The 18,885-nt window shown below is 46.6% G+C and overlaps 1 protein-coding gene across 2 annotated transcripts in view; it reads left to right on the top strand.

Annotated features, from left to right (window-relative positions):
- Vps35l (VPS35 endosomal protein sorting factor like) overlaps positions 1-18,885 on the top strand; it is a 106,472-nt gene that overhangs the window by 59,681 nt on the left and 27,906 nt on the right. For both annotated transcript variants that reach the window (XM_046434270.2, XM_046434351.2), the window contains 7 exons: positions 3,031-3,093; positions 4,871-4,956; positions 6,651-6,731; positions 8,960-9,023; positions 11,128-11,226; positions 12,606-12,683; positions 14,026-14,140. In XM_046434270.2, coding sequence (XP_046290226.1) covers positions 3,031-3,093; positions 4,871-4,956; positions 6,651-6,731; positions 8,960-9,023; positions 11,128-11,226; positions 12,606-12,683; positions 14,026-14,140 — 586 coding nt within the window. The remainder of the gene's footprint in view (positions 1-3,030; positions 3,094-4,870; positions 4,957-6,650; positions 6,732-8,959; positions 9,024-11,127; positions 11,227-12,605; positions 12,684-14,025; positions 14,141-18,885) is intronic.

Raw genomic sequence — 18,885 nt, 5'->3', positions numbered from 1 at the left:
TTTTGTTTGGCGTGTGTGGTTCTAAAAATAAAGTTAGTTTCTTTTGACAAGTGGCTCCTGATTGTGCCCAGCCAGACTGCGGCAAGGACGTGAGCAAGAGCCAATGGGGACAAGCAGAAAGGGCAAGGCGCAGGTCCAGGGCTCTCCTGGGCTTCGAGAGCAATTGGGGCAGGTTCTGACCCACTGAGTAGTAAGAGGAAGCTAGGGGTCTGTCATTAGTGAACAAGGGAAAGGGGAGAGGCGAGCGGGGTCCAAATGAGACGCGGAATGAATGGCGGGGTTGGGCAGTGACCGTCCTGCAGCCGTCACAGTGGAAACGGGCATCATCCACCCGCAGGCAGGAACTGCCAGCGCCTGCCAATCCTGGAGCAGGAGGTTTGCAGCTCTCATGGGGTCTTCCCCCAGAGGATGCGTTAATTGCAAGGGAGAAAACGGAGATATTGGCCAGTCCTCACCCCGCCAGTCACTGTTCATATCACCAGGAGGAGGCCATTGCGTACCTGCAGGCGTGGCACCCTGGGTGATACGGCTCTCCTGCGTAGGACTGCAGCCGAGAATGCAAGAGCTGAATCCAATCAGAGGGAACATCAGATGCCACCAAATTGAACATTTTGTGACTCTTCAAAAATATTATTGCCATGAGTGGCCAAGGTGGGCTGAGGGGATGTTCCAAGTTAACAGGGACGTGAAAATGAGATGGAATCAGCGATCCCGGACTGTCTCCTGTCCAGAAAGGAGAGAATATGCTCTAAAGGACTCGCTGAGGCCATGGATAAAATTGGACTCTGGACAAAGTTGGAAGTATTGGGATGTAGCTCAGTAGCAAAGCATCCCAGGTTCAGTCCCCAGTATCTCCCCCCCACACACACAAAAAAATCAAGTGTACATTGGTACCTGGGCACTTCTGAGGCAGGTCTCTCAGACTGTGCCCCTGTGTTAATGTTCCTGAGTTTGGTAACAGCAAAGTAGAAGATATGATAAAAACTGAGCAGGTGCGTTGGTGTACACCTGTCACCCCAGTGGCTTGGGAGGCTTGCAATCAGGAGGATTGCAAGTTCAGGGCCAGCCTCAGCAACTTAGCAAGGCCCTACACAACTTAGCAAGACCCCGTCGCGAAATGAAAAATAAAAAGGAGGCTGGGGATGTGGCTCAGTGGTTAAGCACTCCTGATTTAAATTCTTGGTACCAAAAAACGGTATTAAGGATGGAGGAAACTGATTATGCAGTAACTCACATGTGACTCAGAAAGAATGAATTACATAGAATTCAGTGTCAGTTTTTGATCACTGTCATGAAATACCTGAATAATCATCTTACAGAGGCTTATTTTGGTTCACTGTTTGGAAGGTTCCAGTGCATGGTTGGTTGGCCCCATGAATTTGGGGCTGTGGTGAGGCAGCACGTGACAGAGGAAACAAGGCAGAATGACACTGCTTGTGTCCCAGCCAGGGAGCGAGGAGGGCGCTGGGCTTCACAGCCCCGTCCTGGCCATGTCCCCTCTAACCCAAGGGCCTCCCATTGGGTCCTGCCCTCCAAAGCTTCCCCACCTCCCAGTGGCGCCACTCTGGGGACCAGAGGGTCACTTACCTACACCACAGCAGACACATTTGGCAAAAATATTTAAAATTGGTGGATTTGGATAAGGAATATACGGGAGTTATTTATTCGAGTTTTTCACCTTTTCTGCGAGTAGTTATTTCAAAATAAAAAATGTGCATGGACAGTGCTGACCAATTCTGCCAGTAGATGGATAAGCAAGGAGGTAAAGTAAAGGTAAAGTATAGCAAGATGTTGGCTTTCGTGGAACCGCAGTGGTGAGTGGGTGTGTGTGGTGTGACTCTTTCAGTATTCTTTGAGCATTTTCATAGTGACTTGTAGAAGGGAAAATAAACCTCTGTGTGTTGCTGGGAACGGAACCCAGGGCCTGGCCATGCTAGGCAAGTGCTCTGTCGCTGAGCCATATCCCAGCCCCTAAACCTGTGTTTTTAAATCCCAGTCTACGTGTAACTGTACTCAAGTACTTTTAAAGCTTCGTTCCAACAGGGTTAGTTTCTCTGCTCTGGAGGCTCCTTAGCCAGACAGTGCTGTGTGTGAACACACCCTATCTCGGCCTGGCTGGCTCGCAGCCTGGAGTTCTCCCAGTCTGCTTGCCTGCCCCAGTGAGCACTTAATTATGAAGCTGGCTCGTGCAGCTTCATGTTGATGCTTTCAGAATGTGAGATTCCTTCACAAATGACTTATGCAGCAGTTTCTTAATTTAAACTGTTTGACAGTAAATTTTTGAGAGGCACCTGTGGCAGGGAGTTAGATTTACTTTAGAAACAGTACCCCTTTGGTCCTTCGGGGACCTTTCAGTTGGGACCTAGTGTGCTTCGGAGTGGGCAGTGTACATTGGTACCTGGGCACTTCTGAGGCAGGTCTCTCAGACTGTGCCCCTGTCCTCAGGTCACACCGTGGCCGTGGACCCCACTGCTCAACGGCATCCGACTCCTGTGCACTGATGCAGTGAAGACCCAGGGCCATGGTGGGCTGGAATAGGGTCTGCAGACTGTGGCCACATGTAGCCTGTCACATGTTCGGGGGAGTAAAGGTTTATTGGCACACAGACACCCGCATTTGTTCACAGGTTGGCTGTGACCTCTTTCGTGCTGCTGTATCAGGGCTGAGTCGTCATCATGGACTGCAGGCCCCTTACAGAGGATATTTATCCAGCCCTAGAATAGCAGCAGCTGGGGGCAGTGGAGAGCACAGTGCTTTCCGCCTGCAAACCACCCTCTCAGCCCCCAGCTGTGCTTTGGCTCCATTTCACGGATAGGGCTTGAGACTGAGGTTAAATTGCTTCCCAAGACTGAGGTAGAACGCAGAGGGAGAAGGGCCAGCTCAGACGGAGGCGGAGCCCGACCGAACCCTAATCCTGCATATCTTGAGCAGTCCAGGCTGACCCCGTTGTAATCGCCATTAATGAAAGAGGGTAGTCTTTTTAAAAAATACCCAACCTTTGTTAAATAAGGCCTGTCTTTTGTTTTACAGCTTCAGTCAATCATTAAGAAAGTGATTGCCTACTTCCATGACTTCTCAGTTCTTTTCTCGGTGGTAAGTAGCACTTCTTAGTTACCTTTGGAAATCTGTATCTTATGCCTCAATATTTTTTAAAAATATTTTTTTTAGTTATATGTGGACAGAATATCTCTTGTTTGTTCATTTCTATGTGGTGCTGAGGATCGAATCCAGTGTCACCTGTGCAAGGCAAGCGCTCTGCCACTGAGCCACAACCGCAGCCCCAGTAACGTTTTCTTGACACCGCAGGCTGAGACATACTGTTCTTTTCTATAAACCAATTAAGCTAATAACTTCATACATAATTGTGTCCTAACAACTTAAGCAGCTTTAGGAAAATAATACACATAAAACTGAAAGAAAACGTTATTCCCATTCAGGTCATTACTGACCAGTGAGGTGTGTACACCTGCTGGGCCTGACGTAGCTTCTCAAACCTTGCTTTCATGTCCTCTTGCACATGGGATTTCACACAGTACAGGTTGTGCTTCCTTTATCCAAAGAGTTTAAGATTTCTGATTTTTTTTTTTTTAATACTTGCATGGACTTTATTGACTGAGGCTCTCTGATCCTAAAATTCATTTTTCAGATTAGGGAAGCCCAAGTTGCACTTGGTTTTTATGCAAGTTAATGTTGAAACTGTGAAATAGATTGAACTAGTAGTTGTCTCATCATCTGACAAGAGTTGAGATTTATTACATTTCCCTCAACAAATGTAAAATGCCTTTAAAACGTCCCTTTGAGTAAGCTGAGTGCCTTGAGCTAGTAGGAATCTAGGCGATTTTTGTCCCTTAGCTTCTGTCTTCTGGGTTCCACTTGTATGTACTTACAGGATCTTATGGTGTCTTCTTTTTTTGATAGCATAAGCTGATAGGTCTTGGACATGTGCCATATCCCCAGCCCTGTGCTGGGACTTTCCACTCTACCCCACACCATTTTCACACCAGCCCTGGGAAGTCAGAGCGATTATCATCCCTACTCGCCAGATGAGAAACCGGAGGCTGGAAGAGTTGGAATGACCTGCACAGGGTCACAGTCACCAGGGGCAGGGGCAGGACCCAGAGCTGGAGAGTTGTGTTTTGAGGCCACACTTTTGAGTGTGTGTTTTGAGCTCAGCTGGCTGCTCTTTGCTGCTCATCCGTACACTTACAAGAAGATTGATGTGGCCGCCTAGGAAAGCTGATGGTCACCTACAGGCTTCCCAGATGGTGTGCTAAAATGTTACCTGGTCCTAGCACCAATCCTTGGGACACACATTTTGTAGTTCAGATTGACTATGCCTTATCCGAAATGCTTAGGACCCAGAAGTACTTCCGATTTTTTGGATTTTGGAATATTTTCATATATGTGATGAGACCTTGGAGATGGGACCTCAATCAAAACCCAGAATTCCTTTGTTTCATATATACCTTACACACCTGGCCTGAAGGTGATTTTATACAGTGTCTTAATTTTTTGCATGAAACAGTTTCATGGTGTGGGACTTTCCATTTGTAGCATCACGTGGTGCTCAAAATGTTTTGGATTTTGGAGCATTTTGGATTTTCGGATTAGGAATGCTCAGCCTGGAGTTTTTTTAGAACTTTATATTCCATCCATGGCTGTCAAGAACATCCAGAATTTGGAGCATTTTAGATTTTCAGATCAGAGATTCTCAACATGTAACAGTTTTCAGAGGCCCTGGGTGGGTCTTTCAGGGGAGCCCTGAGCACCTTCTGCTTTTCTGGCACCCCCTACCCACCCCCACACACAAACTACTAATTCCTTCCAATTACCTATGCAATTGAATGTAGAGTGTTTTCTTTGTTTTTAGGAAAAATTCCTGCCATTTCTGGACATGTTCCAAAAAGAGAGTGTGCGGGTAGATGTGTGCAAGTCCATTATGGAAGCCTTTATCAAGTGAGTGACCCCCGTGCCACGGGAAGTCTGGGTTCCTACACTCATGCGTGCTGCTCTGAGAAGGTGTCAGGTCATGCACTTTGAGGCCTGGTGATGTGTGCAGATCTCATGCCTGAATCCTGGGAAGGAAAACCACATTAGAAGCAGGCTTCATGATTAGAGTTTGTAATTGGTGCTTAAGAAAGCAATGAGCCGGTTTTGTGTGTGTGAGCCTCGCCAGCAGCGCCAGTTTTTTACCCTGCTGTGTTTTTGGAAGGCGGAATCTTGGGATGAACTGCCTGGGGAGTGATGTGTTAAAGTGAAAATAAAAGCCTGATTATGAAAGTCCCAGCACGAGGAAGGTGTTTAGATCCATAGCTGACTAACTTGAGTTCCTTTTGTCTTAAGACTTTCTCAAAACTGCCTACTTCTAGTGGTACATGAAATGATTTTAAGGTAGTACATGCAGGAAAGATCTTTATTTAATTTGCATTTATTTTTCAAAATCCAAGACATTAAGTTTTAAAAGTAGAACCTTATGCTAAGATCTTATTTAAACACAGGTACACACAGTAACTACCTACCAGAGTCTAATAATACCACATGCAGTATTCATTTTAGATATTTATTGAGAACCTACTATGTGCCACACATTGTTCTGGATATTGGAAAATCACCAGTCATCCAAAACTCATGCCCTCACTGGGCAAGATGGTACTATAATGCCAGCTACTCAGGAGCCCAGGAGTTCAAGATTAGCCTGGGCAAAATAATGAGGCCCCATCTCACAAAATAAGAAACACAACCCTGCCTTTTAGTGATGAGAGACCAAATGAAAGTCTAAACAATACATTGAGGTAGCAATAGCTATAGAATAAAGAAAAATGGAGGAAAGTGAAGAATAGTGACAAGAATATGTGAACCAGCATGAATATTCAAGTTATTGATTTTCAACGTATTTAATAATATATAACTTAATCTGATTTCATGGTTTTTGAGGACAAGGACATTAAAAAATTAAAGTTGCTTTAAATATTAAATATGTAGATATGGTCAAGTTTGGAAAATGAAGTTTGTTGCTGGGATATGATGTAATCTTGATATCTTTCTAAAAGAGTAATTCCTTTCTAAAGATTGGTATTATTAATGTACTTGGAACAGATATACCTCCTTCACTTACATAAAGCTTTATAGTAAGAGTTTATTAATAATTTTTAAAATATTTTTTTAGTTATAGATGAATTACCTTTATTTTACTTATTATTTTTTATGTGGTGCCAAGGATCAAACCCAGTGCCTTACACATGCCAGGCAAGCGCTCTACTACTGAGCCACAAACTCAGCCCCCAGATTAATGATTTTGCCTGTCACTTGTCACATCACATACAGATATAAGCAGAAGCAGCTTCAGACTTTGCGAGGAACATAATAAGAAAATAGGTTTGCCCTTTTCCTGGCTTAGGCTTAGGAAACGTCACATCTTTACCATGATTTTGCAGTTAGGAGAAATTATGTGTGCAAAAGAGCCAACTTGTTATTTAAAGAAAAACTATACAGCGAAGCCAGAATGTCGCCTGTACTGGTAAACTGGACTTTGTGAGACGGCAGCCAGCTCCTTTGCGGCTTCTCAGATATGTGGTAGACGAGAACTTGACCCACCCTTACATTTCCATCAGTGGACAGAGCATTGACCCTCACCTTTCAATGTCTCCTAGGCATCAGCAGGAGCCCACCAAGGACCCCGTCATTCTGAACGCCCTCTTGCACATCTGCAAGACCATGCACGACTCCGTGAAGTAAGCTGCACATGGCTGACCCTGCGTGGAGGGTTTTGGTGCCACCTAAGAGCACTAAAGGGAGACTGCTGTCAGAGGCCACCACAGAGAGCTTTACGGGGTCCATTAAGATTCTTGCTAGCGAGGAAGGAGGAAAGCAGGGAGGCAGAGGTTAACCTTGAGAATACAATGGCAGATGTTTTTACAAAGAAATTTCTGTTGGGAAAAAAGCCTGGTTTCATCCAACTGAAATCAAATTCCACGTCTCGGGGAGATGTCTGAGCAGAAGATAGTGTAACCATGAGCTTACTCATCCAATAACGTGGCCTTTTAATTTCATCTCATTATTAGCTAGTTATTTAAAATTCAAATGAAATTGCATTTCTTGTGTGAACAGCTCTATTTGCCCAGTGTAGTTGAAGCTCATTCAATCCCCTGGCCTTACCTTTAGGTCAAAGTCTGAACTACCAAGGCTTTGCTGTTTTGTTTAGGGTTTTTTTTTTTTTTTTTTCTTTAAATGCTTCATTTCCATTTGACTATGCTTAAAACAGTTCCTGCTTATTTGTGGCTGAAATCTTAGTCCCCAGAGAATTTTAGGCACAGCAGTTTGATTTACTGGAAAATGTTAACAAGAGTTAAGAAAATTGTTCCTGGAACTTCACTGTTAATAAGATGTGTCGTGTTTGCTCTTTTTAACTCTTAACTTTAGAATCTTTATTTCTATGGCTCTGTGCTTTCCAATTCATGAGTTATAAAAATCAAAATATCAAGAATATCATATTTATTTTTATAACAAATGGACCCTGATCAGCTTTAGTTTACAAGAATAGAATTAAAGGCACCGGAAGCATCCAGAGAGGCACTTTATGTTTACAAGATACTGGGTGTTGGCTTTCTAGATCAGGAGGTGAGGAAGGGGAGCTCCTCCTGGCACATCCTCTAGGCACCCAGTTCCTCTTGAGTGATGTCCTGTCTTCCTGCTGGAAGCTTGTGACCTCAATGTGTCTACATCCCAGCCTGTGGCATTGGAGGACAGCTGCTTTCTTTCAGGGACTTTGAAAGGGTCACCTCCCATTGTCACATGGAGTTGTAAAAGAAGCAGGAATGCTGTCTCAAAGAACAAAGGGACATTGCATCATGGAGGATGGTCATCCTTGGCCAAAACTTACTCCCCCCTAGAACATACCAAACAATAGCCTTCAGTCCTGTTTTCTCTGGGCTCTTAAATTTGTTTTTCCTTTTTTTACTTCTTGGATTTTTGTGTTTTTTTTGCAGTGCAGGGGGTTGAACCCAGGGGTATTCTACCACTGTGCTACCTCCCTAGCCCTCTGTTTTATTTTGAGACAGGGTCTCACTTGGTCACCAAAGCTGCCTTGAACTTGGAATCCTCCTGCCTCAGCCTCCTCAGTCACTGGGGCTATTAGGTGTGCACCACCACACCTGGCTCTTAAATTTTTAAAAAACAAATTTAAGAAACTATTTATAGGCCTTCACATGGATAATGAAAAATGTAAAGATTCAGCATTTTTAAAATATTTGTGTTAGTTGCTTCTATTTCATAGAAAATTTAAGATCTGACTTAATGTTATAATACTTCCCAGACTGAGGTAGATGGATGGGTGGAGGTGGGAATGGGCGTCTTGTGATGAAAGCACTGTAGGAGGGTGACGGTAGGACCTTGATGGTGGCTGTGTGGGTGCTTACTGGAAAGTTCTTAGATATATGGTGGACATATATTTCTCTGAAATACAAAATTTGACACTAGACCTTGCTACCTAAATTTTGAGGAGGAGAAAATTACCTTCTCCTTTCCTGTTCATAAATGTATCTTGAGAACAGCATCTTTGAGGGAGAAAAGCACTTTTAAATCATGTAAGTTTTGATTGCCATGGGGTGGAGCGCGTAAGGGGGTTTTAACCCAGGGGCTCTCCACCACTGAGGCTTATCCTTTTTATTTATTTAAAAAGGCTATAGCTCTTTTTATTTATTATTTTGAGATAGGGTCTCAAATTTGGAATCCTCCTGCCTCTGCCTCTCAAATTCTGGGATGACACGCATGCACCACCATTCCTTGCCTGATTGCATATTTTTATCCAAAGAAAAATGCGCGTCTCGTTGGAAGTTTTTGAAATTTAGAAAATGCAAAATATTATCTCCTATTGAATTGCTTACTTTTGCTCATGTATTTTTTCCTTTAGAAACTTTCATTTATTACCTCAGTGTTAATTATGTACAATTATTGATTTTAGTGCACTCACTCTTGAGGATGAGAAGAGAATGCTGGCACATTTGATTAATGGATTTATAAAAATGGTAAGTTTGAGGGTAGATGTTGTAGCACATTTGGAAATGTGATGTAATTGTTTATCCCCGTGCTGGTGAAAGCAGTTTGTTATGTTTCCTGGTGTTTTTTATTTTTACTGAGATAAGATGAAATTAGAAAGCATCTTACTTTAGCCAGGACTCCCCTGGGGGCAAAGAGAGCCAAGACACACTGGCCTCAGAAAAAAACAAAGAGGGAGATTGGAGAGGGATCTGTTGGCCCATGTGGCTAAAGTCGAGGTGTGGTCCTCCAGGGGAGCAGTGGCCCCAGGATTCCATGATGTCACGGCGCCCCGCCGTCTGGGTCCGTCTATGGCTCTGTGCTCTGCTCTGACTCCTCCTGGATGTTCTCCAAGGGCTCTGTATTTGCATCCCTCCACTCACCTGCAGCTCAGCAGGAGGGTCTCCAGCAGATGCCCTGGATTAGCTTGGGTCATGGGGGACATCTGCACACCTGAATGGTCGGGATCCTGGGGTCCAAGAGCAGAAAGGAGCAGCTCCTTGAAGCTCCTGTGTCCCGATGATCAGATGATGGCAGGGTTGTGCCGGGTGGGTGGTGTCTCCCCGTCTGTTGGACTCACGTGCTGTAGACAGTTCATCCCAATGTGCTGTGGTTTTAGTTCTGCTGGTTTACTAGTTGTTAGGATCTGTGGGTGGCTGGTAACCAGGCTGCTCTAGGTGGTGGCGACTCCTTTAGCAAGATGGGGCAGGAGGATCCAGGCTCTGCTTGCTTGCCCTTGCCCTGGTCCTGGCTGTTGTCTGGAGCTTTCCACTTTTCTCCCTGTGGCCCCTTTCTTCCCTCGTCACCCCGTAGTCCAGTTGAGCTCTCTTACATGGTGTTGACTTCCATGGGGGCCAGATGGAAGCTGCAAGGCCTGAAGGCGAGGCTTAGAGATTACACAATGAGCCTCTGCTGCATTCCACTGTGTTCTGTAGGTCAGAGCTAGTTAACAGGCCGCTGATGGAGGGGAGAAGCAGCATCCATGGGACCTTGCCCAGGGCCAGTCAGTGGGAGGGATTATCGCAGCCTGTGTTGGAAATAGCCCACCATCACCCCTTCCAGCCTGGATGGTCTTTGCCTCTTTGCTCAGAGCTAAAAACCAGCTGTGCACCACCAGTTTTGTTTTAAAGGTAGTCTCACTTTGCCGCCCAGCCTGGCCTTGAACTTCTGGGCTCCAGCAGTCCTCCTGCCTCAGCTCCTCAGTAGCTGGGCCATTCGCACACATCACTGTGCCTGGCTCCATATCTTCTATTTTAATAGAAATGTCAGAACCTAAAAAGATGAGATCACTTTGAAAATAGCCCTGAGACTGTATGTGCTTCGGCATGGGTTCATTTAACTGCCCACCGGATTCTGTGGGTAAAATATCAATTTTGATGAAAATTTAGGACTGGCCTTTCAGTTCCCACCTGGAAAACGTACCTGCAGGTTTTTACCCAGTGACTTGCTTTTGCCCTGGTTTATGCTGTGTGCTGATTGGCTGGTATGTATCCTTTTATGGCTTTGTCTGAAAGTCACCGAGTTAAAAAGAGAATATGAGGAAATAAGATGTGAAACCTGATAGCTACAATGGAAATGGCAAAGTCAACCCTCTCTGGGCCAGGATGATTGATCTAGCAGTAAAATTTCTCCTACTAACCAGCTGTTCATAAATTCCAAGAAAAAGAAGAGGGGAGTTCTTATGGTGGAGAAAGTTCCTTCTGTGACTCGGGCAGCCACTGGTGATCTGCTGAGGTCGGATCCCACTCAGGAAGCAGAAGGGTGGGGCCCTTATTAGGGAAAAGCTCCCTGACAAATGGCTCCCAAGAACCAAATTTATGTTCTGTGGAAAAGCCACAGCTGGCCGACAAAACGCCCTGATTTTCTTCCGAGCGGTTTCCCTCCATACCTGGAAAATCCTGTTTACCTTTGGAGCTGCTGTTGTATGCCCTTTGACCTCCTGTGTTCTTGCCTGATGCCCTTGCCATGGGCTGAGATTGTAATAATAGCGCAGTGATTGTCGGGCTGGAGTAGTGGGAAGCTTTTCTAGTTGTGTGCTACCCTTCCCTCTGAGGATGGCATTGTCCCTTTTAGTGTCTTTCTCCTTGATTCTAGGTTTCCTTTGGCCGTGATTTTGAACAGCAGCTGAGTTTTTACGTTGAGTCCAGGTCGATGTTTTGCAATCTGGAGCCTGTGCTTGTGCAGTTGATTCATGTAAGGATTTTCAATTTTTTTTGTCCTCAATAAATCTTTATTGATTATCTGTGTGCCGCACACACCAGTCTTAACCTGGGATTCTTCTGGCCCATGTTGCTACTGTTCTCCTGGGTCTGAAAGGTAATTTCTCATGGATTAATCAAATCTACACTTTGTGTAGATTCTGGTGCTCTGAGCACCAAGACTAAAGGTGGACTTACTGACCTCTTTTTCTCTGAAAATTGCATATTATTGTTTCCGCATTGCCAACAACAGAGGTAAGCAGTTTCACTGAGTTACGGAGATAGTATCCCAGAGTCCCTTCTTGCCCAACCTTCAAGTCCCAGTTTTCTCAGATTATGGCCTCTCACAGTAACTTGATAGTCCCTGGGCCCAGAGACATAGTAGCAGTTTTGTTTATTATGAAGTTAGGTTCAGATAAATTTAGTATACATGGCTTAACAACTCGGTAGCTATTTAAAATAGTATCTATAAATTGAAAGAAAAATATTTTTATTTGTTCCTTAGCCATAATTATTTACCAATGAAGTGCTTGTACTTCTTGAGAGCACTGCACAATTTCCCAACCATGGAATCAGATACTGCTACCCTTATTTTCTGTTTCTAATTGATTTTTTTTTAACTCTTGCATGGTATTTGCTTTTTATCATCATCATTGGCAAGAGCCCAGTTTTGCAAATGTCTAATGTGGCTGCAGGGATGAGAGGCAGACAGTCCAGTGTTGAGTTGTGAGCTACCCCACACCAACCTTTTGCACGGTGTTCAGCAGTTGCTGTTTCCCTAAATACTGTGGTGCCCCGTGGCTGCTGCAGCCCCCTGGGATGCCATGTGCACGGTTTGGAAATAGTAGGTAGAATTTTCCTACATTCCCACAAACGCTTCCTTCAGGCTCTTTGATTGCTACATGTCTGTTCGAGGAGAATAGCCTTTTATGCATTTGTTTCCTCTAGTTAGGTTGCTCAGCACAAATAAACTTAACTATATATAGAGACTGAAAAATGGAGGTAATACACCCACCCCATGTGTATATAAGAATCACATGAGTGAGTGTGCTCTAGCTGGCCGGGAGCCACCGTTCTTGCTGTTCTGATTGTTAGTACTGTGGAGCTAAAGCGGATAGTTTGCTCTTACATTTGGAGGTTTCTTGAAGTTCTCTACCATCTTAAGCTTAGAATGTGGGGTTTCTGGAAGTGGAGTAAGTGAACCCATTGGATCAGGAAAGTGGCCATCCTGTTGGCCCCCGTGGCACTTGAGGGTTCAGTGCTCACCAGTCTTGGACCACGTGGCCTGTTTGTATGGACGTTTGAGTTAATGCCCTCATCTCTGCACTGGCTGTCATCTCATTACCATTTCTGTTTTATTTCTTAACAAATCAGAGTGTGAACCGGTTGGCCATGGAAACAAGAAAGGTAATGAAAGGAAATCATTCCAGAAAGACGGCGGCCTTTGTCCGGGTACGTTGTGAAGATGAGGACTTGTAGACTTCCACCTCTGGTGGGTTATTCAGTTGGGAGGTTACTAAGTTGTTCCCAGAGAAAGACAAGGATGTCGTGGTAAGGCTGGTTTAATACTGAAATTTCAGCTTGATTTTTCCCTGAATATTTATGGGTTGATCCATTTTCTTATTTTAAAAAGAAATGCTCAAAGGAGTCTGAATTTTAGTACAAGTTGAGCATCTCCAATCCACAGATCCAAAATACTCCAGAATCTGAGACTTTTTAAGTACCAACATGTAATACCACAAATGGAACATTCTGCACCAACGTTCATGCACAAAATCACTTAAAACATTACCTTCAGGCTGTGTGTATAAGTGCATATGAGACCTAAGTGAACTTAGGTTTACCTTTGGGTCCCATTTCAAGGTAGCCTCATTTTATATATGCCAGCGTTCCAAAATCCAGGGAACTAGGAAATGTGAAGCACCTCTGGGCCTGAGCATTTCAGATAAGAGACTTTCAACCTGTGTGCTTTGAGGAGGCTGGTGGGAGATGGATTTTCATTTTTGTATGCCAGCTGAATTGCCTCTAATTTTTATCTACTATAATATTATAATGTTATTTCTCTCTTAATAAGACTTTATATGTAATACCATGCCTATAACTGGTAATCTTAGTACATTTTTTTCCTCTTGGTCAGAGTTTGGCTCAGGTTTGAAAATAAATTTCAGCTTCTTTTTTTTTTTTTTTTTTAAGAGAGAGAGAGAGAGAACCTTAATATTTATTTTTTAGTCCTCAGCGGACACAACATCTTTGTTTGTATGTGGTGCTGAGGATCGAACCCGGGCCGCACGCACGCAAGGCAAGCGCGCTACCGCTTGAGCCACATCTCCAGCCCCTAAATTTCAGCTTCTTGAATGCATTGCTCAAAATTTTATCAAAGCAACACTCATCTGTGGCTTTAAAAATGAAGTCATGCCACAATGATCACGTTGAAAGATAAGCATCCCAGCCTGCCTCTTTGAACCTAAGGCCTCCCAGAGCCAGCCGCCCTTGGGCTCTTCCCACCAATCTCTTCTTTGTTCGCATTTCTAAGTTTGGTTTAACGGTCGCTTTGTGATTTACCCACGTTCAGTATTATCTGCATACTTCCTGCAGTGATGGAGGAGGAATTATTTTTCCTATGCCATCCTCCTCTGAGGTCCCCCTTTGCATCTTCCCGAGGGTCATGAGAGAGCGAGTGGCAAGGCAAGCGGGAAGAGCCAGTGGGGAGGGGGTCGTGGTTCATCTTTGCCTGGAAATGTGAGGGCCAAACACAAGAATGTCAGTCTCACCTGCGTCCCTCCCTTCTTCCCAGGCCTGTGTTGCCTACTGCTTCATCACCATCCCCTCCCTGGTGGGCATCTTCACCCGGCTCAACCTCTACCTGCACTCTGGCCAGGTTGCCTTGGCTAACCAGTGCCTCTCCCAAGGTAAGCCTGCCATCCCTCTCCCTGAGCGCTGCCCGGCTGCTCAGGAGAGCTGGCTCCGGTGTGTGTGTGTGTGTATTGGGGGGGGGGGGGTTCTTTCTGGAGGAAAGTGATCAATAAATGCTCTCTTAAGCCTGTTTCTTTAGTAGGTGCTTGTCAGCTACCCACCTGTTTGCTGTAGAGCAGAGAGATTTCCCTGGAAAAATCCTCTCAGACCCAGCTCAGGCAGCTGAGCCCAGCTAGAGAATCTGAGAGATTAGCCCTGCTTGGCTACCCTAGTTTTATCTTTGCTTTGGTTGTTGATATTTGTTCCTCTATTTGCAACCCTAGTATTCTACTTGCGTGCCTCTATCTGTGTACAAGGATAGCCGCTTGCTGTTATGGGTAAAACTTTTGCTCTGGGAGGCCCAGAAGCATGCCCAGGGATGGGTGGGAGGGGCTTATCTGAGAGGCCACCCCAGCGATGATCAGAGGGTGAAGGGCCAGCAGAGCATGCACGGTGCTCTCTCCCAGACATGAGTGTCTAGGAGGTGGCGTGAGACACACCTCTGTGCTACTCTTCCTGAGGGGTGAAGAGGACAGGTTCTTTACCATTTAGTGCCACCTGTCATCAGCTGTGCACTGATCTGGGACATTGGCTTCCTGGCACACTCTGGCTTGCCCCACACCTGAGCCAAGAGAATATCTTCAGGTGGAGAGTCGCAGGGATTTGGTGCAGGACGCCCTGGTCACCCATGTCAGTGGCATGTGCCAGGTGCTGCAGGCAGAACCCAGGCAGGTTGGTGGCAGGGTCTCCGTCCAGCAGGCCAGGCAGAGAGCTGGAGAAACCCCAGGCAGCGTCAGTTGTGTGGCAGGCCCTCTGCACACGCCTCTCCTTCACCCTCCAGCAGCCACATGAGGCTGCCCCCACGCCTGGTGTCGGCCCTCATGCCCAGTGTCGCCCCCACGCCCGGTGTCGCTTGCCCGGGTGAGGAAACAGGCAGAGCCTGGGGAAGAAGCTGGCTGGCTGGACCCACCAGGGAGTCTGTGAGCCAGTGCTCAGACCCTGATGGACCCTCAGCCCTGCCCTTCAACCAGTAGGTACGCGGGGCACACCTGCTGGCCAGCAGTTGGGGAGCTTCCCTGACTGGGGGGGTCCCGGGCTCCACTGAGTGGGGTAGACGGGGTGGCTCCGCCCCGCCCCAGCCTTGGGGGGGAGGTTTGCTGCTGTTGCTTCAGCACTTACTGCATCCACTTAGGTGGCTCTCCTGGGTCTGGTGGGGAGTGGGGTCTCTCACTCCTCGGTTCTTTGGGTCCTTGACGTGGCTGTTCTGGTATCATCTGCATCTTAATTCAAACACAGGACTCTGGCTCTCAAAGCCTTCAGACATGGGTGCCCTCCAGGAATCCCTTCAGTCTGCTCGGTTTTGCTGTCAGCTCTGGGGACTCCAGCTGTTTCCCGACATATTTGGAATTAAACCCCGTGTCCCTGAGTTAGCCATGTGGGCCTTTTGATGTTCTTTGAAATAAGCTGCCTCCCAATTCAGAGCCTTTGCACTGGCTGTTCCCTCTTTCTAGAATGTTCTGACACAGCCCCCTACCCTCGCCAGCATGCTGTGACCTCGCGCTCATTATCGTCGTGGCTCATGAGCTGACTTTTCTTACTGTTGGTTTTCTTACTGATCCTGGACACCCCCCTCTGCCTAGGACAGACACCTGTCCTCGCTGTGTTGGTACATGTGGGACTTTCTTCTAGACTTGGCTTTACTAAGGACGATGGGGTAGCAAGAAACAAAACAGCAGTGAACAGCTGCCATCAAACACCTGAAGAAGGGAAAATGGAAATTAGGAGGCACTTCCTTCGAGGTTAGAAGTTTCAAGTCTTATGGGCCGTTTCCCTCTTCAGGAATGGCCACCTGGGGGCCTTCTGTGTTCGATTCCGCCTGCAGCATGACGGGCAGATTGTGCACTGCACGTGCAGGCTCTGGAGGCCTAGAAATTTCTCCTGCCAACTTGATGAAATCAGAACTGACTTTGAATGTTGCAGATTTTGAACAGATTTATGACTGGAGCCCCTCAGTGCTTCACGCTTCCAGGGAAAAAAGCACAGCAAAAGTTCTCAAGCCAAATGCTTCTCTGTCATCTGAGGATCTGCTGAGGCTGCTGGGCATGGTGACGTACTCCTAGCAATTCTGGAAGCAGAGGCAGGAGGATTGCAAGTTTGGAGGCTCCTGGGCAACTTGGCAAGACTGAAAATTTTTTTCAAAGGCTGGGATGTAGCTCAGTGGTAGAGCAATGCTTAGCATGATCGAGCCCTGAGTTCAAGCCCTGCTACTGCCAAAAAAAAAAAAAAAAGATTTTCTGTTCCAAGAACTATTTGCAGAGATATTCTCCCTGCCCTGCTCCCTGTGGTGCCCTGGTCCACACCAAGGGACCGCCGTGGAAGGCCAGCCCCATACTTCGCACACAGACAGTGGCCATCTTGTAAAACTCTGGGTTCCCCGTCGGCCTCGCCCCTGGCCTTTAAGCTGCTGCCAGGGGGTAGGAATGTGGTGTCCATGTTTAAAAATTTATCTGATGACTCTTACTTGAGTCCCTAAATGCTGGGGTACTAACCTTAAAAGCCTATTATTGCTGTTCTGAAAGCCACGTGTAGCAATTGCTGGCCAAAATAAATAATGTGTTCAATTACTGAGAAGGGGAAGGCTAAATATAAATTAAGTGGAGCTTGTGGGAATGGGCCACTTCTGTTTGTCCAGGCACATCCTGGTTTAAAACCTCCCTGAGCTATTTCCTTGCCTTCCTCAATCCAGCCGGATGCCATCTCCCCCATCACACTCAGCTTTGCTGGGTCTGGGTCCAGCCCAACAAAGACACCCCTAGGACCCTAGGCAGGCCCGTGGGGGACACTGATGCAGGCACAGTGTGAGGCGGGCCCAGCTGTGTTCCCTGTGTGCACTGGTGCTGTGGCCGGTGGCATCCCTGGGACCTGCTGTAGTCTCACCTGTCACCCAGCAAACTCCAGAGAAGGAGGACTTGACACCGTTGTTTGGGCATTGCTTCTCTCCCGGAGGTAGCCCAGAAATGCCTTTTTATCTTTTCTTCCAGCCTTTATACCAGATAACTTCTTGGCCATGTTTGTCAGTGGCTCTTTCCCAGGCCCCAGCAAGAGCAGATTCTTTTGCCCTGTGTTTTTACCTTTATTTCCTTATCTCTCCTGTTTGTGATCTCAGGAGATAGGGGAGTTGTGAAGTCAACCAACCACAGACGGAAAATACTTGGGGTGGTTGCATCTGTGCCATCCATCCACAGACTTTCGTCTCGTCATGCCCATAGTGTTAACCTTACATTAGATGTTATGAGTGATAACATCTGGTGATGACGTGAAGCATATGGAAGGTATGCATAGGTTATGTGTAAATATGACACCATTTTATATAAGGGACTTGAGCATTTTTGGATTTTGGTGTCTTCAGGGGTCCTGGAACCAGTTCCCTGCAGATACGTAAAGTTAGGTCAGTTTATCACATGAGACGTGCCATCCTGACGCCCTCTGTACCCTTCATGGCCCTCCTCGCTGCGGTTAACAGGTAGTGTGTACACACAGTCTGCCATCCCCCAGCACCAGCTCCAGGAGTCCCATCTGTCTGGCTTGCTCTTGTGTCTCTGGCTCCTGGCATGTCACCCACCCTGTGGATGCTCAGTTGAGTGCTAAGCGAAATGGGTGGTGACTGTCGGGTAATCAGTAGAATTCTCAACACTGAAAAGTAAAATGGCAACCTTTCACAGCAGAGGACAGAAGTACTAAGCAGTAAGTACTCAGAAGAGGGTCCTCAAAGCTGCTTAGTAGGATTGAATAACTTCATATTTATAGAGACACCAGTCAGGTTCCAGCATGTGCTCAGGCTCGTGGACACATTAAACCAAGGAGCTGTGCTGCTTTGACCCGCGAGCAACATAGGAAGCTCAGAGCAATTGCTGGAGGCCCCATCAGGAAGCTCTGGCTACAGGAAGTGCCAGGGACGGCAGAACAGCAGAGAAGAACTTCGCGTTTCCTCTTCCAGAGAGCAAAGGGAGGCTCGTAAGGAGAAAAATGGTTTCCAGAGAGTTACTGAGTCCTTGGGGTTTGTATTTAAGGTCTTGGGTAAGAACATCCTCTGAAGAGTGAGCTTGATGCGACCATTTGCTCAAACCCTGAGCCACCTGGTGAGTGCACGCCCAGTTGGTTATTTTAGCTGGAACAGTCAAAGGTGGGCAGATGACACAAAGCTTGTCCTGCACCTTCACGTCTGTGAATTGTGGTCCAGACTCCTTAGGCTGTGCAGGGGCCTGGGCTGGATGGCAGCCCTGCTGCAGCCCACAGAAGGTGGGTGCCATGAGTCTCCCCCAGAAGCTCTCTCAACTTACAAGAGTGGGTGGCTCCGATTTCCCTCCTCCTGCCGCCATTTCTTGGTCATTTTTCTTATGCGATCCTCTGTGCCAAGCCTTGTGCCAGAAACGAGAACCCACTTAGAGTCTGTGCTGGAGGGGCGGCAGATCTGTCTACCAGTTGTGCAGGTGACTTGGTAATGCCACGCAACATACCTGTGAAATGTGCCAGGGTACTTCAGAGAGAAGTGGCCCTTGGCTTAGAAGAGCACAGAGCCTGGGAGGGGAGCAGGTCTGGATGTGCCACAGTGAGTCCAGGGCATTCTAGGCTGAGTGAAGGCCTGGAGGTGGGGAGCAGTTCTTCTAGAAGGAAAGAGTGGATCCAGTTAATTGCACAGATC

This window comes from Marmota monax, unplaced genomic scaffold, assembly GCF_021218885.2.
Source record: "Marmota monax isolate L192 unplaced genomic scaffold, Marmota_monax_Labrador192_F-V1.1 WCK01_AAM20220418_F8-fsc00035, whole genome shotgun sequence".
Classification (NCBI taxonomy): Eukaryota; Metazoa; Chordata; class Mammalia; order Rodentia; family Sciuridae; genus Marmota; species Marmota monax.
The sequence above is the reverse complement of the archived record's forward strand: the minus strand, read 5'-3'. Positions and strand labels throughout refer to the sequence as shown.